This window comes from Stenella coeruleoalba, assembly GCF_951394435.1.
Source record: "Stenella coeruleoalba genome assembly, chromosome: 2".
Classification (NCBI taxonomy): domain Eukaryota; kingdom Metazoa; phylum Chordata; class Mammalia; order Artiodactyla; family Delphinidae; genus Stenella; species Stenella coeruleoalba.
Window position 1 is genome coordinate 177,584,539 of NC_137147.1, and position 11,977 is coordinate 177,596,515.

The following is an 11,977-nucleotide window of genomic DNA, read 5'->3' on the forward strand; positions in this document are numbered from 1 at the left end:
GCCTCCACTGCTACTTATATGACCATGGGCAGGTTTTTGGCCTGCTTCTTAGTTGCCTAGTGTTTAAAATGGATGATCTCATCTATCCCGCAGGATGCTAGCAGAGCATTAGGTTAAACTAAACACATACAAGTTTCCTGTCCTCCAGCAGACACAGAAGTTAAAGCACTTCTATTATTGATTATTATTATTATCTTTAATACTATGCCCTTTAGATTTTGCCATGATTTTCACCCTCTCACTTTATCCACCTTCTCATTGCTGACATTCCGTCCAGGCGATCCAGCTAGAAGCTGTCCTCTTGGCATGACCTCCTGCCAACCAGCTCTCCTAAAGCCTCCACAGGCCACTAAGCTCCTCTCCGCATGGCTGGCTGGTCCGTCAGTTCAAATCGCCTGATTCAACTGACATCACCACAGCTTGCAAATTCCAAAATCACTGTTAGTACTTCAGATTTGGTAATGTTTACGCCTGGCCTACACACTGTACCACTGTGTCCTTATTTATATACAACTTGCAGTAGGCAGTGTTTGAAGATGCTTCAGGGTCCAGCGTTCGAAAACACTCTGGAAATAGGTTTTCACATCAATCAAAAAATAAATATGAAAACCGAGAAATCTATGTCTACGTACTGTTTACTTCCAAAAGGCAGCTAAGAACATGGGGGCACAGATAGAGAAGGATTAGTTGTCATGCTCAAGGATGTTAGTTCAGACATATTGATTTCCTTCATCGATGACTAGCCCTCCTTGGTTGAGGCACTGTCCTGGTTGGTGTATACTTTACCTCAGAATCAAATGAATTCTTTCCAAAATCTCATGCATTCTATATGAATGAGTAATAGTGTTTTTGTAACCTTCGCTTTTCTACACTCTACAGTCCACCCCAAGCTATGGCAATTTCTAATAGGAAGGACACATCGGATACTGTGTCTGTGTGTGCTTGTGTGTGTGCGTGTGTGTGTGTGTGTGTGCACGTGGTGTATAGCAAGTATTACAGATTGAATGTTTGTGACCCCTAAAATTTATATGTTGTAGCCCTAATCTGCGGCTGTTCAGAGGTGGGGTCTTAGGAAGGTAATTAGATTTAGATGAGGTCATGAGGGTGGGGCCCCTAAGATGGGATTAGTGTCCTCATAAGAAAAGGAAGAGACCAGAACATGCACTCCTTCTGCCACGTGCGGACACAGCAAGAAGGTGGCCATCTGCAAACCAGCAAGCAGACCCTCATCAGACACCAAATCAGCTGGCACCTTGATCTTGGACTTCCTGCCTCAAGAGCTGGGAGAAATAAACATTTGTTGCTTAAGCCCTCCAGTCTATGGTATTTTGTTATAGCAGCCTAGGCTGACTAGGAAGGACAGCAAGTGAACATATCACAGTCCTGAGAATACAGATCAGGGACAGGTTAGAAAGGAGGAGGGATACCCCCAGATGATGATGAGGGCCAGCATCCATCCCAGAGGAAGTCGCCACAGGCCTGAGGAATTTGCTGTGGTCACCAACAGGGCACCCTGCCACACCGCACCAGAGCCTTGCCCTCATTTTCCGTAGTGAGTCAGTCAGCAAGAGTCCTCTGACAGCACCAGCTTGTTGCCCTGGGATCAGCATTTTAGGTGGGCGTAAGGTCCACCCTCCCTTCCCCCCAGAGGGAGATGGCTTTTTCTCCTCCTAAGGGTTCCAGGCAAACTCACAATGGTGACATTTGTTGAGCAGTGGCTTGAATAAAGGGCGCTCTGAGAGCAAGACGGTAACATGGAGCATAAGCTGGTCTGCCAGGGCACCACGCCCCAGGAATGCTCGGGAGGGACCCGCAGCCTCCCAGGGAAGGAGAGAATTAAGGAAGTCCACAGCAGGGGAGCTGTACCGCAAGGGGTCCTGCAGTTTTCGACCTTGGCAGCCCCATTTGCCAGAACTAACAGAAATGCAGTAAACAAAATATTGCCTAAAAGAGGCTTGTACAAAGAAGCTGGAATAAACCCTTCATTTGGTTCTAAACTACTTTTCTTAAATGCCAGGTAACTTCCAGCACCCCCCTTCCAAAACACAAAACAAAAGCGGAAGAATTTTTACTTCCCCCTTACCCTCCCACCCCCATTCACTATAGAATCAAGATGCTTTTATTTTTACAGTGGTTTTGGGGCTAATCCTCTCAATACTCCTTCGGTCTTGTAAATACAAAAGAAAACACAAACCTCTGATTTTTACATTGCTACAGATATCACTAAAAGACTGGCTTGGATTGGCTCTCTTCGTCTCCCTTTGGGGGTAACCACACTGCTCTGCATGTTACTAATATCGCAACAAAAACCCTGTTGAGTGATTTACCTGGCAGGTTTTGGTGTGAGAATCTGAACACTCTTTTGGTGCCCGAGACCAAAAGTTTTTTGCTCTGTAGACAAGTTTTATCTCCCTCACTCCGAGACCAATTGCAAGAATTCTTCTGGAAAACAGGCCAAGGGACCAGTGACATTTCCCAGACAAGTCACCAGAATCCTGCAGTGAGCACCATCGCTGAGACAAAACGAACACATAAATCTACTTCCCTCAAACATTATCATTTGAGGTATAAAATTGCCTTTCATTCATCGAATTCAGCATTTAAAGTAATACCTAATTAATTCTATAACTGATGCAGATTATACCTTTAATGACTTCCGCTACAGCAGAAAAACCATTGAACAATTTGATTTTGCCACTGCAGACGCTGAGTTTCCTCTTTCACCCCAAACTTCCACATCACGTTAAAAGCCGGGTGTGGTTTTATGGGGGCAGGGGTAGGCCGAGAGGAGACCGGAGGGAAGGGTGGGAGGGAACTTTGCAAGAAGAACCTTCCCGGAGTGCGTTTGTGACGCCGCAGACCCGCGTTTGGCGGTTATAGAGGCCAGGCCGAAGTTTCTTACTAAAGAGAAGTCTGCACATTGGAGCAAAATCAACAGACTTTGGCGCGTTCTTAAGAATTTACGGGCGTCCTAGTCTCCACGCAGGCGAACTGCACACAAGAAAGCGCAGGCCCAGCTCGAAGTTGCGTAAAACTTCCAACAAATGCGCGCGCGCGCGCGCGCCCGGGGAGACTTGGGTCAATCTCGTCTAACGGTTTCCCTGAACCGCTAGCAGCCCTCGACCTCGGCGGGACGGCCCGGCGCAATGACTCGCCGCCAGTGACTCAGCGACCCCACCCATCTCCCCCGGGCTTTCCTCGCAGTTCCCGCCGCCCAAAGCCGGACCCAGCCCGTCAGGTCCCCGGAGAGGGCTCTCCAAGACTAGAGGGCGAAGAGAGATGGGGCCCGACCGACGCCCCTTCCGCAGCAAGCCGTGCGCAAGGCTGCGCGGGGGGCTCGAGCCCTGCGTCCCGGGCTGTGCGCGCTCCCACCTCGCGCTCCAATCCCAGACCCTCTTTGTTTCTTTGTCCACGCCTTCCGATCTGCTGGAACCCGCACTCCCCCTCTTCCCGCGGGTCTCCCCACCCACCCGCTCCCTGCGGACCGCAGCCCCGTTGCTGCGCGCCCCTCCCGCGCCGCTCTGGCTCGGTGCCCGGGACCCCTCCGGTCCAGTCCCCGGCGGGTCCCCCCACCACTGAGCGACCCCGCCTTTTTCAGCACCCAGAGGTGAGCAGAGCCCGGGCCACCATCAGGAAAGCCCCCGAAATCCCCAGCCCAGCCATGAAGTAACCGAGACTGTACCCAGTCCCCAGGGCGGAGGACGGGGGAGGAGCAAGGCTCCAGGGCGCCCCCGCCCTAACCCCCCGCCCAGCCTTCCCCATTGGTTGGCGCACTCTGCCTCCGGGATGGCAGTGGGAGGGGACCCTGCTTCCTAACCGGCTTATAAAATCTGCGCCCTCGGCGGGGTCCCGTCCTCTGCCACTCTCGCTCCGGGCTCTCCGCTCCAGAGACTCAGCAGCGCTCCCTTTGCCCACACCCACCGCGCCCTCGCGCGCCTCTCCTCCCGGAGCTAGCCCGCGCCACCGCAGCCGCCCAGCCCACCGCCGCCCTCTGCAGTCATGTCCAGCAGGTCCGTGTCCTCGTCCTCCTACCGCAGGATGTTCGGCGGCCCTGGCACCGCGAGCCGGCCGAGCTCCAGCCGGAGCTACGTGACCACGGCCACCCGCACCTACAGCCTGGGCAGCGCGCTGCGCCCCAGCACCAGCCGCAGCCTCTACGCCTCGTCCCCGGGCGGCGTGTACGCCACGCGCTCCGCGGCCATGCGCCTGCGGAGCAGCGTGCCCGGCGTGCGCCTGCTGCAGGACTCGGTGGACTTCTCGCTGGCCGACGCCATCAACACCGAGTTCAAGAACACCCGCACCAACGAGAAGGTGGAGCTGCAGGAGCTGAACGACCGCTTCGCCAACTACATCGACAAGGTGCGCTTCCTGGAGCAGCAGAACAAGATCCTGCTGGCCGAGCTCGAGCAGCTCAAGGGCCAGGGCAAGTCGCGCCTGGGGGACCTCTACGAGGAGGAGATGCGAGAGCTGCGCCGGCAGGTGGACCAACTCACCAACGACAAAGCCCGCGTCGAGGTGGAGCGCGACAACCTGTCCGAGGACATCATGCGTCTCCGGGAGAAGTAAGGAGGCGCCCACGCGGGGCCGCGGGAGGGAAGGAGAGGGGAAGCGGAGCCGCCACGCCCTTGGGGATGTGGCCCGGGCGGCGGCTGCCCGGGGGACAGCGGGGGAGCAGGGCTGTGACTGCTGCGGCGCGGCCCCGCCCTGAACCCAGATCTTGCAAGTTAGCGTTTCCTCTCTAGCCCCACTCATTTGCCCAAGAACGCCTGTCTCAGAAAGTTTCAGATTTCTTAAAACTACCGCTCTGTCTGTCCTCGAAGCCCCTTGCAAACGATGCGTGCGACTTCCCCAAACTTTGAGAAAGTTTCCTGCCCCCCCCTTCCCACACCTCCCACGGCGGGCTGCCAGCCACGGGGCCGTGCAGGGAGCGAGACAAAGAGACTGCAGAGTCTCCTCCGGGGTGGGGTGGTGGCGGTCGTCTCGCAGGTCGTGGTGGCAACCGTGATTGCCTTTCCACGCGGTGGCCAAGGCCCCGCTCAAACTAGCCGAGGGCAGCAGCCCCAAAAGCCGCGGTCGCTGGCTGCCCGCGGAGGTGGCGCAGCAGCGCTGGTCTGGCGGCCACGGCCGGGTGTTTGGGTGTGGTCGCCCCGCCCCTGGCGGTTTCCCCGTGCCCCTGTGGTTAACGCGCGCCTGTTTCAGGTTGCAGGAGGAGATGCTTCAGAGGGAGGAAGCCGAGAGCACCCTGCAGTCTTTCAGACAGGTTTGTAGATTCTGTTCCCACTCGCAGCCACCGGACGCCACCCACCCACGCGCCCCACGAGCAGTTCTAAAAGTTGCTTTAACCCAAGTATAAATCGTGCCAAACTTCACGTCTGCGCTCCAAGCCCCCGAGTGGCAGAAAGACCGCAGTTCGGAGCTGCTCCGGACAGAAACCCTTGAATGATCAAAGCGTTCTCTAGGACATAAAGGGAAGTCTTTAACTTTTTACTGTGTTTCAAGATTTTTTTTCCAAACAAATCATTTTTTCCGTTTCATTTTTGCAACACGTTGATATTCTGATCTCGAACAGTTACAGTTTGATTTAGATGGCGGTTTGCCAAAGTCAAGTTGGCTGCCTTTTACAAGGCCCCCAAAAGCGCAGTTCTGCCCTGTAGTTTCAAATGTAAAATGTATTGGAGGATAAGAAACTTAGTTTAACTGGACTTAAGCCAGCAAGTTTCTTTTCTTCGCTTCGCTGCAAGTTCTACTGTGGCCCTAAGCTTAGATAGCAGTATCCCTATGCACAACTATTGGCTGAAAGGTATTAATGGTTTCTACAGGCTTCACTGTGGAATGTAGATACAGACATCCTGGCAAGTGGGGCCGTTCTGGCTGGAAAGAATAGGAGTCTTTGTGTTCCCAGAGACGCTTTGCAACAGGCTGCATTCTTACTGACTATGTAATGATGCAAGCACCGTTCTAATTGGACACAAGTATTTGCTAACATCCGTTATCTAATATCTGGCCCAGACTCCAAGTATGTGATGTGAAGACTTCTTAAAGCTACAGTCATACCTCACATGTGGAAAGGCCTTTCTTCTTTGAACCTTTGTATTCCTTAGCATGTCCTCTCCATAAAGCATAAACCTGAAAATGAAGAATGGGGTTTTAAGTAAAAGGTTTTCTTGCTCCAAAGATAGATGGCCTTAAATGATTTTTAACTTAAAATTGGAATCCCAAAGCAGGAAGAGTCGCCAGCATAGTTGCATTCTCCTGAACACTTACTGGGACGACTATAAAAGCTCCTTCAGACGAACAGTCTAGAATAACATTTTGAGGCAGAAATACATTTACCAAATTAAACACAGCAATGAGTAGTTTATTTTAGTCGTGGGGCATTTCTGATCATCATGTCTGTAGTGTTTTCTACCCCCAGTAGCAACCTCATGTAAAACAATATTAGTATAAATCGTCCCTATTTAGGGATGGGGTAAAACCCCTCACATTCTCTTCGAAGAAGCAGAATGTGACACACTGAACTTTTCTGTAGAGTAAATCATCTTGTATATCTTTTGTAGGGTTTAACAGCAAGCAAAAATGAAATTTTTTCTCCAAGGCTGATCTTTTTTTATCACTCACTCCTCACTCATTTTTCCATGAAGGTGATAGAAGCATGTCAATATTTTAAGACTGTAAAGCTATAAACTGTACTCCAAATATAACTGCTTACAAGATAAGAGGTATAAAAATCCTCACGACATTCCCTTCAGGGGAAATTAAATCTTTGGGTTGTAGCAGTTTACAGATTGTGGAAACAGAGAAGGAGACCAGAGCAGCACAAATTTTACATACAGTTAACACCGTATGCATTTTGATCAGTCATTCTGAAACAAGCTGAGGAACCAAACTGACACAGAGCTAAGTGAAAAAGATGTGGCCACACCCTTGTGGGATGAGATAGGGGAGTTCCAGGAGAAAAATCTACCAGAGGAAGCAAAGCAAATACAGTTCAGGGTTACACTTCTTGTTCCTTATTTGCCTGAGCTACGCTTGTGCCGGGGCGCATCCTGAATTGGAGTATAAATCTAGCCTTGTAGCTTGAGTGCCAGATGACTTGCTTGGGACCCCAAGGATAAATTTCAAAAGGTTTGAGTAGAGGGGGGGATAAAAGAGCTTACGTACTATCTGCTGACACTTCTGGAGCACTAATTTCTGTTCTGCACGTTCTCACGTACACACGAAGTTGTGAAACCTGACGGACTCCCATCATCCTACTGTTCCATGATGTGAACCCCCCAAAATGCTGTGGCATTGATTTCCTAGATTTAAAAAAGTAATAGAAACTTCACTGATATAATGTGGATTCAATAATAATTGATTGACCGCAGCCTGCCATGTTGGCATACACTTATTTATTTTAAAATTGTCTACTGGTCACCCTGAGTACAACTCAGCAGACCGCAATTCAAATTTGTTACTGAAGAAAAAAAAACAGTATGCTGTAGCATGGGGGTGATTTACAAACTTCTTCGAAGGGTATAAAATTCGTCAGTGCCCTTCTTTATAATAAAGAGACCTAAGTTCATATAGTTCATTTGAAATGAATACATGGGCTAGGCCACAGACGTTAGCATCCTCCTTCATGCCCTGCCTTTTCTCTTTTGGAAACAGGATGTTGACAATGCTTCATTGGCACGTCTGGACCTGGAGCGTAAAGTGGAATCCTTGCAAGAAGAGATTGCCTTTTTGAAGAAACTACACGATGAGGTAAGAGGAGTCACAGTGTGTGAACCACTGTGGGTGAAGCTGCCCCCCGTCCTTGGCACGGCTGACCTTCTCTCTTTTCTTTCCTCAGGAAATCCAGGAGCTGCAGGCCCAGATTCAAGAACAGCACGTCCAGATCGACATGGATGTTTCCAAGCCCGACCTCACGGCTGCCCTGCGTGACGTCCGCCAGCAGTACGAGAGCGTGGCCGCCAAGAACCTCCAGGAGGCTGAGGAATGGTACAAGTCCAAGGTGCGAAACGAGCAAGTGTGGCCGGATCGGAAGAAAAGCATTCTTTTCTGAAAACGCTGTACCTGTCTGCGATTCCTGAGTACCTTTTCCCTGCCACGTTTAGCTGGCTTTTCCTCCTGCGCGAGTTTTATCTCTTGCTGCCTCCTCCCCGCAACTCACACCCCCTCCGTTAGAATAGCAGACGCCCTTGCCACTGCCCCGCTGTCACCGTACTTCCAGGTTACCCTCTTGCCCTTGACCTCCACCCTTTGAAAACGAGGGAAACAGGGGATTTCTACTTGGAAATCTCAACATTGGCCTTCCACCTCATTTCCTTTGGTTTTCAAAACAAATTAGGCGTATCCTGAACATGTTGCAATTTGAGCTTTGAGTGTAAAAGTTGGTTGGTATCATGCCTTGTTTACGTATTTGTCTGTCTGCCATCTTTAAGCCGTCTCCATTATCCGGGCCAGGTAGAACCTCAGAGGACTTGTGGACGAGGCACGTGGGTGACCCAGGTTTCTGCTTCCTCCCTGACAGTTCGCTGACCTCTCCGAGGCTGCTAACCGCAACAACGATGCCCTGCGCCAGGCCAAGCAGGAGTCGAACGAGTACCGTCGGCAGGTGCAGTCCCTCACCTGCGAGGTGGATGCCCTCAAAGGCACCGTGAGTATCACAGCGCAAGAGAGGGCCGATCACCAGCTTGGACCCGTTTCAGGTGGCCAAGCTCAGGGTGCTATCGGAAGAAAACTTTGCTCAAAGGGAGAAAAATTTACATTTTAGTCCAAAGACTAAAATGAGTTGTCAAGACATTTTCAAAAAGAACTTGGAGATCCCAAGGTTTTAGTTTACCTATATTATTGCTTCCACTAGGAAGGGGACTCGGTACTTGTATTTTCCACTGAAAATGGGAGCGTTCCCCATTTGCTGCTAGGGAAAGGGATTGCAAATGGTCTGGAAATGGTTGGGGGGATAGTTCTGTTTGTTCGTTTGTTTCTGGGAAATAAACAGCCTTTCTCATCTCTCCTGCAGAACGAGTCTCTGGAACGCCAGATGCGTGAAATGGAAGAGAACTTTGCCGTGGAAGCTGCTAACTACCAAGACACTATTGGCCGCCTGCAGGACGAGATTCAGAACATGAAGGAAGAGATGGCTCGTCACCTGCGTGAATACCAAGATCTGCTGAATGTTAAGATGGCTCTCGACATCGAGATTGCCACCTACAGGAAGCTGCTGGAAGGAGAGGAGAGCAGGTGGGGAATGGGGGGCTCGTGGGAGTGAATGCCAAGCTGCCCTGTGTGAGGTATTATGCCCCTTGCTTTCCATGCATCATCTCATTTCATCTTCAGAGACTTGCTTCAAGGTAGCTATTTACCACTTTTTACAGATGAGGAACCTTCCGTTCAGATCTGGAGATCTGAGTTCTTTTGTCCTAGTCAGTTAATCAATATCTGAGCTGGGATTTCAACCTACGATTGATTCTGTGAAAACCGAGAGTCACTCTGTCACACCTCCAGCCCCTTGGAGAAAATGCTTGGAGTAAAATATTTAAATGTACTAATGAGACCGATCATAGGTAGATGCTTCTGAAGCAAATCCCTCACCTGTGGATTATGAATCTTCTTATTTGATGAAAATACGAAGTGTATAAATGTATTCCTTGTTGTTTTCCGAAAAGGTTACTGTTTTTCTTCATAAACTCTTTCTAGGATTGCTCTGCCTCTTCCAAACTTTTCTTCCCTGAACCTGAGGGGTAAGCATTTGATTCTCCTTTATGAAATATTTTATTTTTTCGGCTGCACTGTGCAGCATGTGGGATCTTAGTTCCCCCACCAGGGATCAGACCCGGGCCCCCTGCAGTGGAAGTACGGAGTCCTAACCACTGGACCGCCAGGGAAGTCCCTATGAAAAATGTTAGCAGCTTGTAACCATTCTGTCTATAAAGCACTCATTTTTAAAATGATACTTGAAAAATGCCATACAAGAGAAAATTCTCTAAGATAGGCAAATTTTCAAACAAGTACTGTCTTACATTTTCTACGTCCAGTTAAAGTGAAATCCCATTTTTTTTCCCTCCTGTGGGAGTATACACTGAAGTAGTCCGTCTCATCCTGATGCTAGTGTTGTTAGCCTCTGGGTTTTAAAACAGGTGATAGTCTTTAGAATTATTTGGGGAATAGTGCTTTAAACAATCATGAACAAAAAATCATAATTCTTTGGACAAAATCATCTCTTGCCTTTTAAAAAGTTTCATTTTTACTCATTTTGGACCTGTTTTCTTTATTCAGAAACCAATCTGGATTCACTCCCTCTGGTTGACACCCATTCAAAAAGGACACTTCTGATTAAGACGGTTGAAACCAGAGATGGACAGGTTGGTATCTTTAAATCAAAATGGGAGTAATTTCAGACAGGCATTGATACACTTTTAGATCACTAAGTCTATCTCAGATACAGCTAGCTAATTTGCGAGGTTTCAGTTTCACTCGTGCCTCCTAAAAAGAGAACAGGTCGACCTCTTCCAGCACTACACACAGCCATCTAATTATTTGGCTCCTAGATGTAAAGGTGGGATAGTAGTCTGCCTTTGTCTAAAATTAGTGATTTCCTTTGGTGCTTGATTTGAAACAGGAGTACCGCTTCCGTAAGTTACTTCCTAAACTAGTTTCATTAGACTGCCTCAGTAGCAGGAATGTTTTGATCCTGGACATAATGGCCTTCCCTGGACACTCCTAGACCCTGTCATGATGTAATACAAGGACATGCCATACGATCGAGTAGTTTCTCATTACCTCTCTGTGCCAGGAAAGAAACGGTCAAAATGTATCGTAATCTTCCCTTGCACGTAAAATGTACTTGCTGTACATTTTAATATGTGTTAATTGCTTTTAAACTTTGCGGCCTATGATTATTACAGCATTCTTCTTCATAAACACAGTATTTTTCAAGTTTATTTTTTTAAGTCATAACATTCTATCAGATACATATTTTGCCTACAGGTGAAGCACGTCTTACCTATGTATCTGTCCCTGCTCGCTGTGACCCTTGGTCACGCAGAACCAACGTGATCTTCCAACTTTCACAATAAGTGATATGCCTTTGCTAGGATTTTTCTTTGACATGCTTTATGGGGTAATTTAACCATTGGTATGTAGTATTATATTTGATTTGAGTTCTGTTTTTCTCAACAGGTCATCAACGAAACTTCCCAGCATCACGATGACCTGGAATAAAAACTGCACGTACTCCATGCGGCAAAATACTACCAGTGAGAATAAAAAAGAAATCCGTATCTTAAAGAAACAGCTTTCAAGTGCCTTTCTGCAGTTTTTTCAGGAGTGCAAGATAGATTTGAAATAGGAATAAGCTCTAGTTCTTGAGAACCAACACTCGTAAAAGATTTAGAAAAAAGTTTACAACATAATCTAGTTTACCGAAGACGCCTTGTGCTAGAATACTTTTTAAGAAGTATTTTTGAATACCATTAAAACTGCTTTTTTCCATCACGTATCTGACCAACTTGTTTCTGCTTCAATAAATCTTTGGAAAACTCTTTTGGTGTCTTGCTTATTTGATATCTAAACCATTCTCTAAATTTTATGACAATATATGTTTGGGTTAAATATTTTTTGGTCTTATTGGTCAAATTCCCACAAAATCAAGGTTAGGTTAACTTGAGAAATTCAACTTTATGCTTGAAGCGTAGCTCTTAATTTGGTCATTGTAGATAGACCTCGCTTCTTTTCAATTAAGTTATTTTTAAAATTCATAAATAGATGTTATATAATATAATTTGTAGACAAAATGATGATAGGTCTTTTCATAAAATGAATCCAGCTGGGTCCATGTCCATGTGTGATTTCAGTTCTAACAAACAGACCTCCTAAAATTAAAAAAACTGACTAAAATGAAAACTGCATTTTGGTATGTGCAGCAGATACGTGGCACAAACTCCACTACGGGGGTTAAGGTGAAGGGCAACATCCAGGATATAACGGCTGC

General features: G+C 48.0%; 1 protein-coding gene across 1 annotated transcript; it reads left to right on the plus strand.

The window, feature by feature from the left end:
• Positions 1–3,864: 3,864 nt before the first annotated feature.
• On the plus strand, positions 3,865–11,528 carry VIM (vimentin). Its single transcript, XM_079913332.1, has 9 exons — positions 3,865–4,562; positions 5,200–5,260; positions 7,651–7,746; positions 7,835–7,996; positions 8,516–8,641; positions 9,008–9,228; positions 9,685–9,728; positions 10,264–10,349; positions 11,167–11,528. The coding sequence occupies exons 1-9, from the start codon at positions 4,000–4,002 to the stop codon at positions 11,206–11,208; spliced, it is 1,401 nt and encodes a 466-aa protein (XP_079769458.1). The 5' UTR covers positions 3,865–3,999; the 3' UTR covers positions 11,209–11,528.
• Positions 11,529–11,977: the final 449 nt, after the last annotated feature.